The 15,654-nt window shown below is 56.8% G+C and overlaps 1 protein-coding gene across 1 annotated transcript; it reads left to right on the top strand.

The window, feature by feature from the left end:
* The first annotated feature begins 5,955 nt into the window (after positions 1-5,955).
* On the top strand, positions 5,956-15,533 carry PPM1J (protein phosphatase, Mg2+/Mn2+ dependent 1J). Its single transcript, XM_055728296.1, has 10 exons — positions 5,956-6,328; positions 7,609-7,735; positions 8,267-8,590; positions 9,155-9,267; positions 10,808-10,892; positions 12,486-12,604; positions 12,845-12,908; positions 13,087-13,194; positions 13,346-13,497; positions 13,804-15,533. Exons 1-10 carry the CDS (start codon positions 6,084-6,086, stop codon positions 13,949-13,951), a joined length of 1,485 nt encoding a protein of 494 aa, XP_055584271.1. The 5' UTR covers positions 5,956-6,083; the 3' UTR covers positions 13,952-15,533.
* The last annotated feature ends 121 nt before the right edge of the window (positions 15,534-15,654 follow it).

Genomic DNA, 15,654 nt, shown 5'->3' with positions numbered 1-15,654 from the left:
GGAGGCAGATGTCCCAAAGTGACCCACCAGCTCCCAGGGGCCCCAAGACCTCGGCCTGGGAGAAGAGTCACCCCAAAATGCACATAGAAAGCCAGGGGAAATACCCCAGCTTTAAGAAGCTCATGGTAAGAATAGGTTTCTGTACTATTTCATCTAAAGGAACTGACTTTCTCCCTTTATAGAGTCAAAATTGTATATGTCAAATTCCAATTAATTAGACTTGGTTGCTCAAAAGAAAATGGAAAAGCTCAACGTGATTAACCCAAACCCCAAGTAATAAGATATTAAGAAAATACAAGCATCTCATTTTTCAGATCAGAGGTGTTTTAATAATAATGGCAAAAATCAATATGAAAGTAAATTAAATCTGCTGTTTATATTCATCAGGTAATTTGATAGAGAGTCTGCCAATCGAGGTCTCCATTGCTATGATAAGTAAATACAAACATATTACTTCTCAGATCACAAAGTTTTAATGGAAATGATCTAGAGCAAATGCAATCAAAACTATCTTTCACACCAGCCAATTTCCAAATAGGCCAGATTATTCAATAAGGAAGCCCACAAAAAATCAAGTTCTTTATTGATATAATGGTACAGAAATACAAACTCGCTGCTTTCCAGATCACAGCATTTCAATACAGGGGAAGAATTAAGACTCCAGTAAAGCTGATTTCATTTAAATTCCACTAGAAGTGAACACAGTAATTCCTCCTCCCACCGACTGCTTGTCCGACTGCCCAGCAGCAGCAGGCTCCAGCAGTGCTCTCCTCCCCTGTCACTCTTTGAGGAGCCAGTTATCTCACCCAGGGAGGAAGGAGTTCTTAGCATCCGTAACAAGGCAAGTTCGGCGAGGAAAGGAACCACACTAGAAAGATCTTAGTGATGAATACCCCTGCTACCATGTAAGAAATCATTTCCCTTGCACTGGATGGCTGTCAACATACCTGGAACCCTTCTGTGCTCTCTAACTGGCTTTTTTTACAGGAAGAAAACTCAGGATTTACGGCAAGGGCTTGGGATAGATGCAGAGGCAGGTGGGCATGCCAGAAGACTTTAGATCCTCAGTGCGATCAACACATCTGCAGATGCTAATAGAGACATACAAACGATTTTATTAAAGATGGAAAAAAGCAAACTCCTGATGTTTTATTCCTGGGGAGGATTTGTTACACCTCGTTTTCAGTGGGTCACTGAATTAACATTTAAACTTATTTATCCCCTTCCTCTGAGGGCATGACAGTTCCTCCAGACTGTCTCAGCAGCAACCACTCAGGTCCAGAGATCTTGCTCCCTTTTCAGAAGACTTTGCTGACAGCAAGGAATTTCAGTGCAGATTCGCAGCCTGACAGTATGAGGGTACAGGAGGCAGGATCTCCAGGGAGCCCGGGGACAGGCAGGGATGAGTCCTACTCGGGGTCCCTGCATCCTCTGGGACATGGGTCTTTCCAAACTGAAAAATAAATACCCAAAGGCTCCATAAATTCCAGTTAGCATCATTATCACACATTTATTATTTTCCTTCTGTATTTCTACTGCTAGGTGACATTATATGAGGAGACTCGTGAAGCCTTTTGGAGCAGAACGTAGCATGAAGCTCCCTCGGGCAATGTGAAAGGGCTAAGGCAGATCTGGCAGCAGCAGCGGGGGGAAAAGCCTAGTGACCCAAGGGGGTAAAAACCTGCTGCCCTCTGCCACTGCAGCAGGGAGAGGTGAGGGTAAAAGCCTGCAGGAAATCTGCAGCAACACCAGGTCATCTGGTCTGCAGAACACTGACTACAACAGCCCGCAGAGAGGTCACATACACACCCCGAGCTGCAGCACTCGAAAGGCGGCTCTGCACTCGAGCAGGAAGACACAGAATAAAGATGTGTGGTTGCAATCAAATTATCCCTTCAAAGAAATAACAATAAATTCTGAACTTCCCAATTACAGGGGACAGGCAAACCTTGGAAACCATTAAGAGCTGCTTCTTCTGTTGATGAATTATCCAGAGTGCACAGAGCTATTTGCTGAGCTTCACTGTATTACACTAATTATAAATTAATATATTGCTCATTACACAGTAAAGCTGTGCAGTCAACTAATGCACTGCTGCAAAGAGCCTATTTTAAAACATCCTTTGGTACTTTTATGATCTAGATGTTTAATTTACTTCTGTTCTGGCTTAAATGCCACCAACATGTCATTCTTTCACAAAGAAATATCCCAGGCTTCATCCTACCTCCTTTGGGGCTCAGAACACAGATGGATGACGGAACTTAGAAAGGCTTTTTCAGTGCTAAGCAGTTGCATGAGAAATTAAGCAAAATAGCATAATTTAAGCCTAATTCCTTTGCTACTAGTTTTTAAAATCAGTCATTATCAGGACAGCAGGCTGGCAGGGGATTATCTGTCCCAGCGGCAGTGCTACCCGTGCACAGCTGCTTCCTCGTCGTGCAAATGCGGCTGGTGCCCTGGTGAGCTCAGCTCCTCTTGCCCTGCTCAGAGACAGGCAGAACCAGGAAGAGGGCTGCTCTTCTCAAAGAAAAAAAGGGGGTCTTTGAAAGGAATTAAAACCTCCTCTCCTTTGAAAATAAAGTTTTTCATTCAGAAAAGGGCTTTGGAAAATTGTTCCTCTGGTCTCTCCCTAGAAATTAAAAGCAGTCATTTTCATTACCCTTTTCACATAGCTTTGTCCAGAAACAGAGATGATGTCATAACCTTACATCTCCTCTGTGCTGCACAGGGAAACACTTAGCAATTAAGAAGGCAGGCAAGGACCCAGGAGTTTATCTTCTCCCTGGAGCTGCAGGGCACTCAGCTGGAGCAGGGGGGCACTCAGCTGAAGAGGGGAAGGAAACACCAGTGCCCAGATCCAGCAGAAACCCTAAAACAATGCTGAGCTGCACAGAAATCTCGGGTTTAGATCAGCCTGAGCAATCCTGACAGCTCTGGAGGCTGAGGGAAAATGTCTCCCCAGCTTTGCACCCACTTGAGTGTTGCTGCTAGAGATAACTCACTGCAGCCTGGAGGTGAAGAAGCATCTCCAGAGCTGAGTTTGGAGGCAGAAAGCTAGTGGTTTTGGTAGGAATCATGCAGGACAGTAGGTCTCCCAAATAAAGCATTGAAGGCTCACCCAAAGCCATGCCCACATAGGGTGAGTGCCTGGCCCTGTGCTCAGGCAGGGAGGGATGCTCTGGGTGAGACCAGGGGCAGGGGAAGTACAGACATCCTGGGCAGGAACCCCTGAAGCCGGGAAGGGCAAAAGGCAGAGCTGTTGGCTTCCACAGTGGCCATTTACTAGCATTTGTCTCTGCAGGCTCCTAGTCTGACTCAGTCTGTGACCGTCTGTGTCCCCAGACACAGGCAGGGGTCTTGTTCCAGGCAGCCTTGTGATGGGGAACACCAGCCTGGCAGACGAGGAAGAAAATTCACATTGAACTGGCAGGCAGGATGAATAGGAGGAAACGGAGCCCTCTTTCTTGGAAAAGTTGTTAGCATTGCATTGTTTCAGAGGACATTCTTGCAGCATGTTTTTATGTCAGACCATTGTTTGTGTGCAGCACTCAGCATAACGGAGACAACAAACGCAAAACAAGACCAGCCTTACCCAGAAGTCATTTTGGAAACTGCCGTTTCTTTCTTTCCAAGGAAAGCATCCTGGTGACTCAGCAGTATGGGGCACGTTGGCAGCCCTACAGAAGCGAGAAACATTCCCTGGAAAATCCGGTGATTTTCAATCTTAATAACACAAAGGATATTACACTCACAATACTGTGACCACCCTGTGTGACAGCAGCAGGACAGAGATGCTGCAAGGGAGAAAGCACCTGGAGCAAAGAGAGGGCTTTCCTCTTTGGAAACCCAGGGCTGCCGGAGAGGGCCCAGAAGGGTGCTGGCCTCCAGGCTGGCACAGCTGCTCTCGGTCAGCCCCTGCCCACCACAGCTCCCCTCCTTTGGGGCTGGGGCTGCCAGAGCACCCACACAGCCAGAAGGCACCAGGGGCCACAGGGAAAGAGATGGGGAGCCGGTGCTAGAAATAAGTGAAACTGGGTAACCTGTGGTGTGCCAGGGCTGCACACCCAGCCCAACCCGGGGGTCCCCAGCCCCCCACAGTACCAAACCCTAAAGTAGCTTACGGAGAGGTGTACCGAGCCAGGGGGTGCTGCAGAGACGGGGCTCCCAGCCGTGCCAGCCCACCCAGGAGAGGGGCAGGAGGGCAGCTCAGCAGCCTTGCTGCAGGTGCCGGCAGTCGCAGCCCACTCGCTGCAGCTCTCCCTGCCCGGTGTCCCGGGGGGGCTCGGTCCGGTGTCCCCGGGGGGAGGGTGGGTCCTCGGCCTGGTGTCTCTGGGGTGGCGGTGGGACGACTTTGGTCTGGTCTCTGCAGGGGGTCGAGGTCTAGTGTCCCCAGCCCGGTGTCCCGGCGGGGGAAGCTCGGTCTGGTGTCCCCAGCCCTGTTCCCGCGGCGGAGGGGGTTCGGGCTGGTGTCCCCAAGGTGGGGGTGGGCTCGGTCCGGGGTTTCTGGCCCAGCGTCCCCGGGGCTCCGTGCAGCCGGCCGGTTCCCAGGGCCGTAGCGCAGCCTGTGTCGCCACCCAGCGCCTCCACCGCTCCCTGCACCCCCTCCCCCCCCCACCGGGGGGCCCGCGCTGAGCGCCCCCGGACAGACAAGGGGTAATGGAGGGTGGCGGGGCTGGGAGCGGCTATAGCATCCCCCCCCCCCCCCCGGCACAGACACACATCGCTGCTGCCGGGATGGTCTCAGCTGGGCAGCTCGCAGCAGAGCTCGGGGATCGCTAGTTAGCGGCAAGACACTGCACTGACCCGCTAACGTGCGGTGGGGCGAAGAAGCACCCACATAGGCGCTGATGCACCCACGTGCGCTGAGCTGTGCTGCAAACATCCACTGCAGGTCAGGGGTCCCGGCGCACTCCCTCTCAGTTCTGTAGCACCCGTGATGGGGAGCAGGGACATATTTATCAAGGAACACTTTAACTGGAGCCAAGCAACAGCTGGGACCACCAGGTGAGCAGTGGGTGCAAAGCAAGGTGGGAAATGAGGCAGCAGTTTCAAATAGGGGCACGTGAACAGCAAGGAGAGCAGGAGAAAGAATATGAGCTTGGGTTACATGAGGACTGTTAAAGAACAGCAGGCTACTGAATAGCTAGTAACCCAAGGGCTTGGAAGGTGGGAATAGAGGTAGTATGAGCAGCTTCTGTAGGGTGGTCTTAATAGCCTGGTGTGGTTAGAAGAGCTGGGGGTGAAGGTGGCTAAAGCATGGAGGGCTTTATATAGCTAGCAGCGAGAGCTCTGCATCTGCTCAGACCTCTGTAAAAGCCCTGCGTGGGAAGGAGTAAATGGCTCTTCTGCAGAGCTGAGAGCACTGGGACACACGAGCCCTGGAAATAGCCTCAGTTTTACTCTACAGTAGACAAACACTGGTTTTTTCAGCAGGTTTTCTGTTGTCATAGGAACCCAGTGGCAGGGAGGCAGAGGTTGGGCCATGTGAGAGATGCTGTATGAGTGCCAGATCTTCCTCCTGCCCAGCAGGTGGGAATGTGCTGTTCTGGGTCAGCTAAACCTGCGTCCTGCTCGGCGCTGGGGTCCCGAGCCTGGCTGGGAGCGGGGGGAGCCCCGAGTCCTAGTCCTCTCGCGTTAGCTCCTCGCTTCTCCGCAGGCTGCCTGTTTATTAATAGCCTGGCATGGCTGCGAGGGGGTTGGGTTTCCTTGATGAGCGCAGGGAGAGTGACAAAGCACCTGTCGCGGGAAGGGGATGTTGTACCGCACTCGGTGGCTCTGCTGGACCCCCGGGAAGATCCAGCCAGGAAACCCACCTGGCTGGAAAGCCCAGGCACGGAACGGGGCAGGGCGCGCCCGCCAGCTGTAGACCCCCCTCCCCGCCTCCGCCAGCCGGGACGAGCCTTCCCCCGAGCGGCTTCTGGCCGCTGCCCCGCCGCCGGGGGCTCTGCCAGCGCCGGGGCCGCCGCTCGCCGCCCGCGGAGCCACCGCGGGCCGATGCGCGTCCGCGCTGCGGCGCGGCCCCCCCCGCCCGGGGCGGAAGGCGGGGCGGGGCGGGGTCCCGGCACGGCTCGGCACGGCTCGGCATGCTGCTGCGGGTGCGCACCGCCGTGGCGCAGCTGGTGGCGGGGCTGGGCGCGGGCGCGCACCCCCCCGCGGAGCCCCGGGGCGGTGGGGAGGGGGCGTCGCCGGCGGGACCCCCGTTCTGCCGGCCGGCGTTCCTGCAGCTGACGCCCGAGGAGCTGCGCCGGGCCGACGACCACGCGGGCCGGGCGGTGCAGAGCCCCCGCGACGGCCGCCGCCGCCTGCCCTGGAGCACGGGCTACGCCGAGTGAGCGGGGCCGGGGCCGGGGGGCGCCGGGCGGGGGTCTGCGGCCCGGGGAGGGCGGGGCGGGCAGCGCAGGGCGCCGGAGCGGGATCCTCGGGAGCTAAAGTGGGTCGCAGCCCGCCGGCGGTGAGCTCGTTGGCTTCCGCAGGAGCTGGGGAGCTTGTGCCGGTAACGGTGGCGGCGTGGGCTCAGGCTCGTCCCCGTCCCGAGGGTTTGAGCTGTGATGGCTTTTTTGTGCTCATCTGCGCGGTACCGGTGACGCTGATGGGGAACTGCCACCGAGGGCTGAAGGAACTGCTGCAGGACCCCGGGGGGAGGAGGGGGTTGAAGCTGTCTTTGGGATGGGACCTGACTTCAACTTCCCCTTGGAGGGCCTGATCCTCTTCTTCTTTTACTTGCTGCCAGTTTCACCCTTAACTGAAGGCCGATGGAGAAGGTCAGGCTCTGAAGGCCACCTTTGCTGCACAGTGCTGTCAGTTCACACCCCCATCCCTTGCTCAGGCCGGCCTTCCTGATATCTTAGGGAGCTTTCTGAGATACTAGTTTGCCCCAGGAGATACTGGGATAGGAGTACCTGGGGCAAAACCCACCCTCTGCTCGGTGCCGAGGCTTCCCTTCCATCTCCCAAGACTTGTTTGTGCAAACCACTTCAAAAATCTGTGCCCACAGAGCTCATCCTGTTGTGGATGCTTACAGCTTCCTCCCGTGAGCAGGTTTTGCAATCTAGACCTGAAATCTGCTGTGCCAGCATAGGTTGTGAAAACTTAGTGTGAATCTTTTTGCAAAAGTTCTGCTGGTTTAATGTTCATTGCCTTCTCCCCTCCTTCTCTGAGGCACCTGCTCCCTCTGAGAGGTGCTGGGTGTGATGGGACGTGGATGAGGCTGTAATCCTGTCCATGAGTCCCAGCTGGGGCGGTGTGCATTGAGGCTGGTCCAGGTTTTCAGGCAATTGCTCTGCATGGGGCAGTGGTGAGGACCTTCAGCAAAACCAGCTTTTTCTGGTCACCTCCCTTGGTGGGTGGCTGGATGGCCGCTCTACCCTGGACCCATCTGTGCTGGTGGGAGCGAGCACTGCTGCTGGTGCCAGATCAACCCATGCAACTGGTCTGGGACATCTGCTCGCCTGGCTGCTGCTGCCCCAGGCGGGACAGGAGCATCCACAGAGAGCATCCCCCAGGATGTGGGGGAACAAATGGGGGCCGGTGGGATGAGGTGCTGCGAGGTGGCTTCTGCTGGAGTGTGGTGTGAAAAAGGAGCCTTCATACCTTGTTTCCTTCTGGCAGGGTGATAAATGCAGGGAAGAGCCAGCACAACGAGGACCAGGCATGCTGCGAGGTGGTGTTCGTGGAGAGGAGACCCAGCCTGAGGGGCCGGCTGCCATCCCGGGAAGGCAGCGGAGAGCTGGACGGGGTGAGAGCTGGGGCAGCATGCACAGGCGGGGACATGACAGAGAGGATGCCCAGTGGCAGGACACGAGATGGGGCCCATGGCGATGTGTGCACACTGCTGCTTCCCTGGGGATTCCCTTGGTTCCCAGGTCAGCTGCCCCTGCTCCCTGCCAGCTCCTGCTATCATCCCTGCTGGACTACACCAGGGTTGGCTGGCCCAGGGAGACTGCTGGCCCACGTGCCCCGATGGGCTGCGGAGGTGGCTGCCATGCTGGCCCCATCGTGCCTCCTCTTTGGAGGAGCCAGCTGCTGGAGACATGTTGCTGGCAGCACGAGGTGTCTGACGCAGGGCTGGGCTCCAGCCAGGGACCAGCCGTGTCCAGACAGCTTTGACCAGCTGCCCACATCGCTCCTGCCTGCGCTGGGCTGGGACCTGCGAGCCAGACGCAAAGCCCCATGTCACTGTCCTCAGCTGGTGACCCCAGCTGCTCTCAATTCCCCATCCCATCTGCTTCCTCACAGGCTCACTTAACCTTCCTTTCTCTCCCTGCAGGGCAGGAAGGGTTTTTATTTCCACTACTGGGCCTTGTTTGACGGCCATGCGGGCAGTGGTGCTGCTGTCATGGCATCCAAGAGGCTCCATCTGCACATCTGTGAGCAGCTCCGGGATCTCGTGGACATCCTGCAGGACCCTTCCCCGCCTCCCGTCTGCCTCCTGCATGATGCGAGGGCTGGCCCTGCGGAGCCAAGCCGGGTGCCCCTCACAGAGGATGACAGGGAGGTCCCCCACGATGCTTTGCCGCGGTTTCATCTGGAGAAAGCGGTCTCCCATGACAGCCTGGTGATCGGTGCCATCGAGAACGCCTTTAAGGAAATGGTGAGTGAGCCCCTGCCTGCAGGGATGCCCAGGGCATCTCCTGGGAGCATCTCTGCTGCCTGTGTGTACCCTGGCTTGTCCCCTTCAGCAAAAGGCAGCTCTGCAGCAAGTAGGGGGCTGCAGTGAGCGGTCATAGCAGGGCGGGCTCAGAGAGGGCACTGCGATGCTCTCCTGTATTTTAGGGGTTCAGGACGCAGAGGCTTGGGGCTCCAGGTCTGTGTGGGTGCAAAGGGCTTCGTTGCACTTTGTTCCAGCAGGGCCAGCTGATCCCCTCCTGTCTTGCTCTTTCCTGCCCACTCCACTGCCCTGGTAAAGCCACTTCCCCAGCTGTCCCGCAGGACCCCTGCCTGCCCCCCAAGCCCTGCAGCCACCCCTGGGCTGTGTGGGGAAAGGTGCCCGGGCCCTGGCTGGCCGCGGCTCCTCACCTGGAGCGGGTTCTTGGCTTGGTCAGCAGCTGAGGTGCTGTCAGAGCAGCCAGGCACTATTTTGGGCTGGTTGCGGCTTTGCTTGCTGGCGTGGGGCCATGTGCCCGCCCTTGCCTGGAGCTGCTCTCTGTCTCCCCAGGACGACCAGATCAAGCGGGAGCGGGCGTCCCAGCACGTGTCTGGGGGCTGCTGTGCCCTGGCTGCCATCTACCTCATGGGCAAGTTCTACGTGGCCAATGCCGGTGACAGCAGGTACGGCCCCACAGGGCAGCCCCCTCCTTTCACCCCATAACTGGGGAGCATTCCGGCAGAGTAGGGTAGTGCTGGAGGCATGGCTGGAGCACCCGGCTCCATCCCTGAAGCTGGGCTGTCCTGGGGAGGGCAGAGGCAGCAGGACTGGGCAGAGCCTGCCTGCCTGCATGCCCTGGGGACAGCATGCCCTGCCATGATCTCCACATTTGCCCAGTGCACAGATGGGGCTGCAAAATCACTTCCCAAAATTTGGGACTTGCTCTCTTCTTTCCTGACAGTGTCCTGTCTGCTTCCCAGATGGCTCTGGATCACACCCTAGACCCTGCTGCTGGCGGTGGCCTAGGCTGCAAGTTGGGGAGTGAAAACTGCCCTCAGCAAAGCTTTCAAAAATGTGCAAGAAGTCATTTTAGGGCACGCTTTATAGCAGCGAACTGTTTCAGGAGAAGGACATGCAAATCTATGTGCAGACAAATTCCATGGGGGCTTGGAGCCTGAGGACTTTGACTGATACATGCATATCCTTGGGTACATTACTGTAATTGTGCCTGGGTGTCTTCGTTCCCCCCAAGCAATGGCAGGGAGGCAAGTCCGCCTTATGCTGAGGGTGAAGCTGGTTTGAATTGCCCTGTATTTACTGCAGGGTTAGCTTGCCCTCAGCAGTGTCAGGCCAGCAAATACTGGCTCTGGTAAATTGTCTGAGGCTGGAGGACATGCATCCAGCTCAGGGACAAAGGAAGAGTAGATCCTTTGTGCCTCTGCTTTTGGGTGCAGGACCTCTCCATGGCAGCAGCAGCCAGGCGCCAGCTGTGCGGGACAGCAGCATGCACAGGATGCTGAGGCTGTAACTGTGCCCCTGGGTGAGGATCTGTGGTCCCTCCTTGGGCATTAGATGCTGCCAGAGCTGGGTTCAACCAGGCCCTGTGTTGTGTGTCCCCCCACCCTGAGAGGGGACCTGCAGCCCTAGGCAGGACAGCAGGCGGGACAGCTGAGCCACCAGTGCTGGAGATCTGTGACTCCCCCCATGACATCCAGAAACATCTCATAATCAGACTTCCTTTTTTTCCTCTTTTTTTTTTTTTAACACATCAAACAGTCAGACTGGCCCCAGCAGTGAGCTGCAGTGCTGGTGCGGGCTGGGTGCTTGCACCCATGTCCTGCTGCTGCTGGTTTCTGCCTCTCCTGTGTGCGGTTCCCTCTAAGGGAGGGTTCAGCACCTTTGTGCTGCTCCTGTTCTAACCATACCCTGTCCTTTGGTTTGCTCTGCTTCATCCCCCTCTGCCGCATCCTTCTCTTCCATTTTCTCTTCCTCTGTGCCCTTATCCTGCACAGGAGAGAGGCATGCCCTGCCTGCCAGGGGCTGTGGGGCTGGCGGGGGGCAAGCTGCAGCGGAGCCAGCAAGCAGCCCCCCAGCCCAAGGCTGGGAAGGAGGGAAGGGGTTGCACCCCCTAGGCAGGGAATCAGCCCAAGAGAGCTGGGCTTAGCTCCCCCACCATGTCTCTTCTCCTCCTCTCTAATCTCATCCTTCCATGTTTCATTGCAGGGCCATTATCATCCGTAACGGGGAAATCATTCCAATGTCCAGGGAGTTTACTCCAGAGACAGAGAGGCAGAGGCTGCAGCTTTTAGTAAGAAAGACCTTTCTTCTCATTCCTGCTGAACCACCTCCTGGCCCCTTCCCAGCCCTCCATGCTGCCCGCTGGGCTGCCATGGTGGGGTGCTGGGGGTCAAGGGCAGCCCCACAGCTGGGTCCTGCTGCTGGCACTTGTCCATCCCAGCCAGCTCGCTGGGAGAGGCACTGGGACGTGGGGAGCTGCCCTGGCTTACTGGCGTGGGGGCATCTCGTGGCTGGTGCAGCCCTGGTTTGCTACGGGGCCAGCACGAGGGGCTGTGCCTGTGAGCCTGACCTGGTCAGGACCTGGGGATCCTGGGCGCTCGGCACGGGGCTGGTTCGGTACAGTTGCATGGAACCAGTTCGGTCCATCTTTTGCTGCTCCTGCCCGGGGAACGGAGAGCATCACCTGCCTGGGCTGCGCACTCACCTGCTGCTGCTGCAGGAGCACCGGGCTGGCTTGTGCAGTGGCCAGGAGGAGCGCGACTCTGCTCCTCCACCCACCGTGCTCCCTTGCACGGTCGAAGGAGCCGCAGTGCTTGCGCCGAGTCCTACTTTCTTCCCTGGCTGCTCCCTGGGGAGGCAGGGAGCTGATGCATGCCAGCAGGTTTCTAGCTTTCTTCCTGAAAGCTCCTTCTCCTGCCCGGCCTGGACAAACCTCCCTGTGCCACGCAGGGAGACTTTTTAAGGTTATAAAGACCTCTCTGACGGCAGTGCAGAGAAGGAGGCATTTGTGTTGGAGGAGGTCTTGCTGGATGCGATCTCCTGGCTTGCAGTGTACTTGGAAAAACACTGAGCCATTTTTTCTTGAATCTATTTTTGAATGACCGAGAGGAGGAAACTGCTGTGAGTGGGATCCTCTCCAGCCGGCTGTGATGGGCAGGACGCGGGCAGGGGGCCAGGCGCATGCTTGCTCCACTGCACGGTGCCCAGGCTGTGGTCAGGGCCTGTCCTGAAGCGGGCCGGGGCTCTCCATGCCTCTGCACCAAACCCTCCCATGTTCCTGAGGGCTCTCCTCCTTTCTTTCAGCTCTTTCTTCCTCCATCTGCACTTTCTAGTGTGTCCCTGTTCCCGGTCCCTTGCACGGTGTGCTCCAGGAGGCCCTGGGGCTGCTGGTGCTGCCCTGGGAAGGGGCTCTGTGCTGCTGCTTGTCCCTCATCACGGCTGCAGCTGGGACACGGTTTCTGGAAAGACTCCTCAGCTCTTTTCCTCGGGCGAGTGCCATGCCCTGTGCTGAGCCTGGGGTCCCAGGAGGTTTGCGGCTCTGACTCCTCCTGGGAAAATTCCAGCTTTTCCTGGAATTTGCTAGGTTTTGATCTCTTTTGGAGATCCTTATTTCCCAAAACTCCTCATGCAAAAGCTTAACCTTCTTGCTGGGTGGTGGCATGGCTGTCCCCAGCTCTGGGCATAGCACAGACAGGTGGTTTGAAGCTGCTTCACCACTGCCTGTTGGGGTTGCAGCAGAGCGGCTGGTGTTATTCCCACCACGAAATGCTGTCGCCGAGGTCCTGGCAGGCTGGTGGGTCCCATGCCACAGTGGCCAGTGAGGTGCTGCTGCATGGATCCTGCTCTCCTGGCCCTGCAGCTGAGCTGCTGCTTCTTCCCGCAGGCGTTCCTGAGGCCCGAGCTGCTGGGGAAGGAGTTCACCCACCTCGAGTTCCCCCGCAGGATCCAGCCCAAGGAGCTGGGGAAGAAGATGCTGTACAGAGACCAAAACATGAATGGCTGGTAACCCCCCCAACCCGCCTGGCAGGCTCCGTGCCAAGGGGCAGCACTGGGGTCCCACTGCACATGGGTGCCTGGCTCCAGCATCCCTTCCCATGGGGCAGGGCGGGGCTGTGGCACACTGGGTACCGGGTCTTAAAAAAAAGGGATTTTGTCCCCGGGGATGCTGTGTCCTGAGTGGGCAGGGGAGGTGCTGGAAGCCTTCACCTGCTGACGTTTTGTCTCTGACTTATTTTAAACCAGGGCTTACAAAAAGATAGAAGAGGATGACCTGAAGTTTCCACTTATCTATGGGGAAGGCAAAAAGGTGAAGTGCTTTGGCAGGAGGTGTGTGTGGGTCGCTTCCTGCCTGCCCTCACTGAATCAGGAGTTTCCAGCCCGTTTTTGCTAGTGCTGTTGCTGCTCCAGTGCCACCAATTCTCAGGTGGGAATGGAGGTGGAGATGAAGCAGCTTAAAGTTTTCTTTTGATTTCGCCATTCTCCAGGCTCGGGTGATGGCCACAATTGGGGTCACACGGGGTCTGGGAGACCATGACCTCAAGGTGTTCAGCTCCAACGTCCACATCAAGCCTTTCCTGTCCTGCTTCCCAGAGGTGAGTGTGGCTGCCAGTCACTCCATGCCCAGGGGCTCCTGCAACGGCTGGAGCCGGTCAGGGTGACCAGATCTGTGGTGCACCCAGCGCAGCAGGAGCCTGCTCTGCCTCTCTGCCCCTCACCCTCACGTCTTGCCCCATTGCTTGCCAGGTCAGAGTTTACGACCTCACACAGTATGAGCACTGCCCTGACGATGTTCTGGTCTTGGGCACTGATGGGCTCTGGGATGTCACCAACGACAAGGAGGTGGCTGGCGTGGTGATGGAGGTGCTGACAAACTATGAGCCCAATGACCCGTGCAGGTGAGTTTCGAGCAGGCAGGGGGATGAGCGTGTCCTTCACTAACACCTCCCCTTGGCCTCGCTCCTTGGAGCAGTGTCGTGGCTGTGCATCCTTCTGGCCTTTGGGCTGGTGCTGTTGCTCTGCAGTGTGCAATGCTTCCCTGGATGTGTGTATCTGAGCTCAGATCTCTCCTCTCCAGGGGGCCCTTTCCTGCACCTCTAGCTCCTCCACCTTCTCCTTCCTTGTAAGGGACTGCAGGATGCTGCAACAGGGAGTCTCGTGGGGTCTGGGCTTTCTGCTGAGCTGTGCTGTGCTGTGCCCCCCAGGTATACCGTGGTGGCCCAGGAGCTGGTGGTGCGGTCCAGAGGAGTGCTGAAGGAGAGGGGCTGGCGGCTGGCCAATGACAAGCTGGGCTCTGGCGATGACATCTCTGTCTTCGTGATCCCTCTGGGTGGCCCAGGCAACTACACATGATGCCCGATGACCCCAGGGCAGCGGGGCTTGCCTTGCCTGGATGAAGATGAGCAGGACACTTGACGCTGCCTCGGGGCCACCTCTCCCCCAAGCACTTGTTTCCTGAGCCGACTGTGAGAAGAGTAAGAAACCTGGAGCCTCTGTCTGTGCCCCTGCCCAGAGCATCCCTTTCCACCTGCTTGCATCCCAGCCCCGGGTGGAGATGGAAAGGCCTTGGACAGAGAACGGGGACTGGGGTCGAGGGATCTTTTTTCATGCTGCCACTTTCTTGATTGCTGTGAAAAGCCAAAAGGCTCCCTGGCTTCTTGGTGCATCCTTTGCATCTCACCCTGGGCCTGGGGGTGCTGGTTCCAGCAGTGTGCAAGAGCTGTCAGGCTGGTGGGGCACTCATACCTGGGGATGTGCGTACTTGCTGCTGCTGCAATCATCTCCCCCTGCCCTGTGGCACTTGCACCGGTGACACCAAAGCTGCTGCTGGGGCTAGGTGCTGGGGCTAGGATGGGCAGTGGTCTGGGGTGAAGCCCTGCCGGCAGCTGGGCAATGCTCAGCGTGGCATAAATCGAGCTGAGGGTGGTGTGGTGGTGGGTGAGCACCACGACTGACATCCCAGCTTTGTGCTTGCCCTCTCCAGCCCCTCACGCCTACATCCCAGCCATGCACCTTGTTTCAGTCTCCAGTTTGGGAGGATGGGGCAGTGCTGGTTTGCTGCGGTGCACCGAGAGCCCCTGGGAAGGAATGAGCATTGTTGCACTTGCACTGGCTGTGCCATGGGTTCTGCCCCCACCCTTCTTCATGCCTTGGATCACTGCTGTGTTTCTGGAGCCAATTATTTATTACTGTCTGGAGAGCTGAGCTGGAAATTGTCTAAGTCCTTTCTTGGTGTGGAGAGTCTGTATGAATATATGTCTGTATTCTTGAGCAGTTCTAAGTTGGCCACTGCTGAGCAGCAGTTGCACGCAGGGCAGCCCTATTCAGCCAAGCTTAACAGCTTAAACGTGCTGCATGGATCTGCTTAGCTGAGGGCTGGAAACCCACAATAAAAGCAGCTTGGTTGTGACTGGGGGGGGGGGTGTGGGGGTGGTGCGGGGGAGACAACTCCCTCCTTTTTCTCAATAATCTCAAAGCTGGTGCTGAGCAGAGCTGTTGTAGCAGCAGTTGATCTCTGTGCAGGATCTTATTTTATATCGCACATACCACTGACCTGAAGGATGCATTTCCTGGAGCTCTGCAGTGTGTTGCATCCTCCCAAAACATGAGGGACGATCCCACCCTGGCACTGTGGTGAGGGGGAGAGCTGCGCCATGGTCCCTTGTTTTGGAAAAGCTCCCTGGCACCAGCAGTTTGTGTCCTGCTGTCCTGGGTGCAGCCAGCTCTTGTCAAGTGTCACCTTTGGTGAATGTTGTTTGTCTCTTGTAATCAGTGAGGTGTAAATAAACTGGGTGCACTTAATGGGAAGTGAAAGCTATCCAGTGAGATTTTAACCTATTGACATCTGTGCTGAAGGGAGCAGGGAGCAATACTGGAGCTGGGAGCATGTCCTCACATAGCACTGTGTGTTTAAATAAAGGTTTTGCCACTCGGAGTCCCACTTCAAAGTCTTTCTTGCAGTGCTCCTGCAAAGAAGACTTACCTAAAAGCCAATTAGCTCTGATTAATTTATGTAGGCAGGCTCGGTAGCGAATAGGCCCAGGCAGGGTCATGTG

This window comes from Falco cherrug, chromosome 16 (genome assembly GCF_023634085.1).
Source record: "Falco cherrug isolate bFalChe1 chromosome 16, bFalChe1.pri, whole genome shotgun sequence".
Taxonomy (NCBI): Eukaryota; Metazoa; Chordata; class Aves; order Falconiformes; family Falconidae; genus Falco; species Falco cherrug.
The sequence above is the reverse complement of the archived record's forward strand: the minus strand, read 5'-3'. Positions and strand labels throughout refer to the sequence as shown.

What these genes read in the sequence shown, in the direction of transcription:
- PPM1J (XM_055728296.1), top strand. Translation starts at nt 6,084, where the DNA reads ATGCTGCTGCGGGTGCGCACCGCCGTGGCGCAGCTGGTGGCGGGGCTG. An exon ending in GCAGCGGAGAGCTGGACGGG is followed by an intron (nt 7,736 to 8,266) that starts GTGAGAGCTGGG and finishes CTCTCCCTGCAG; the next exon opens with GGCAGGAAGGGTTTTTATTT. An exon ending in GAGCCCAATGACCCGTGCAG is followed by an intron (nt 13,498 to 13,803) that starts GTGAGTTTCGAG and finishes TGTGCCCCCCAG; the next exon opens with GTATACCGTGGTGGCCCAGG.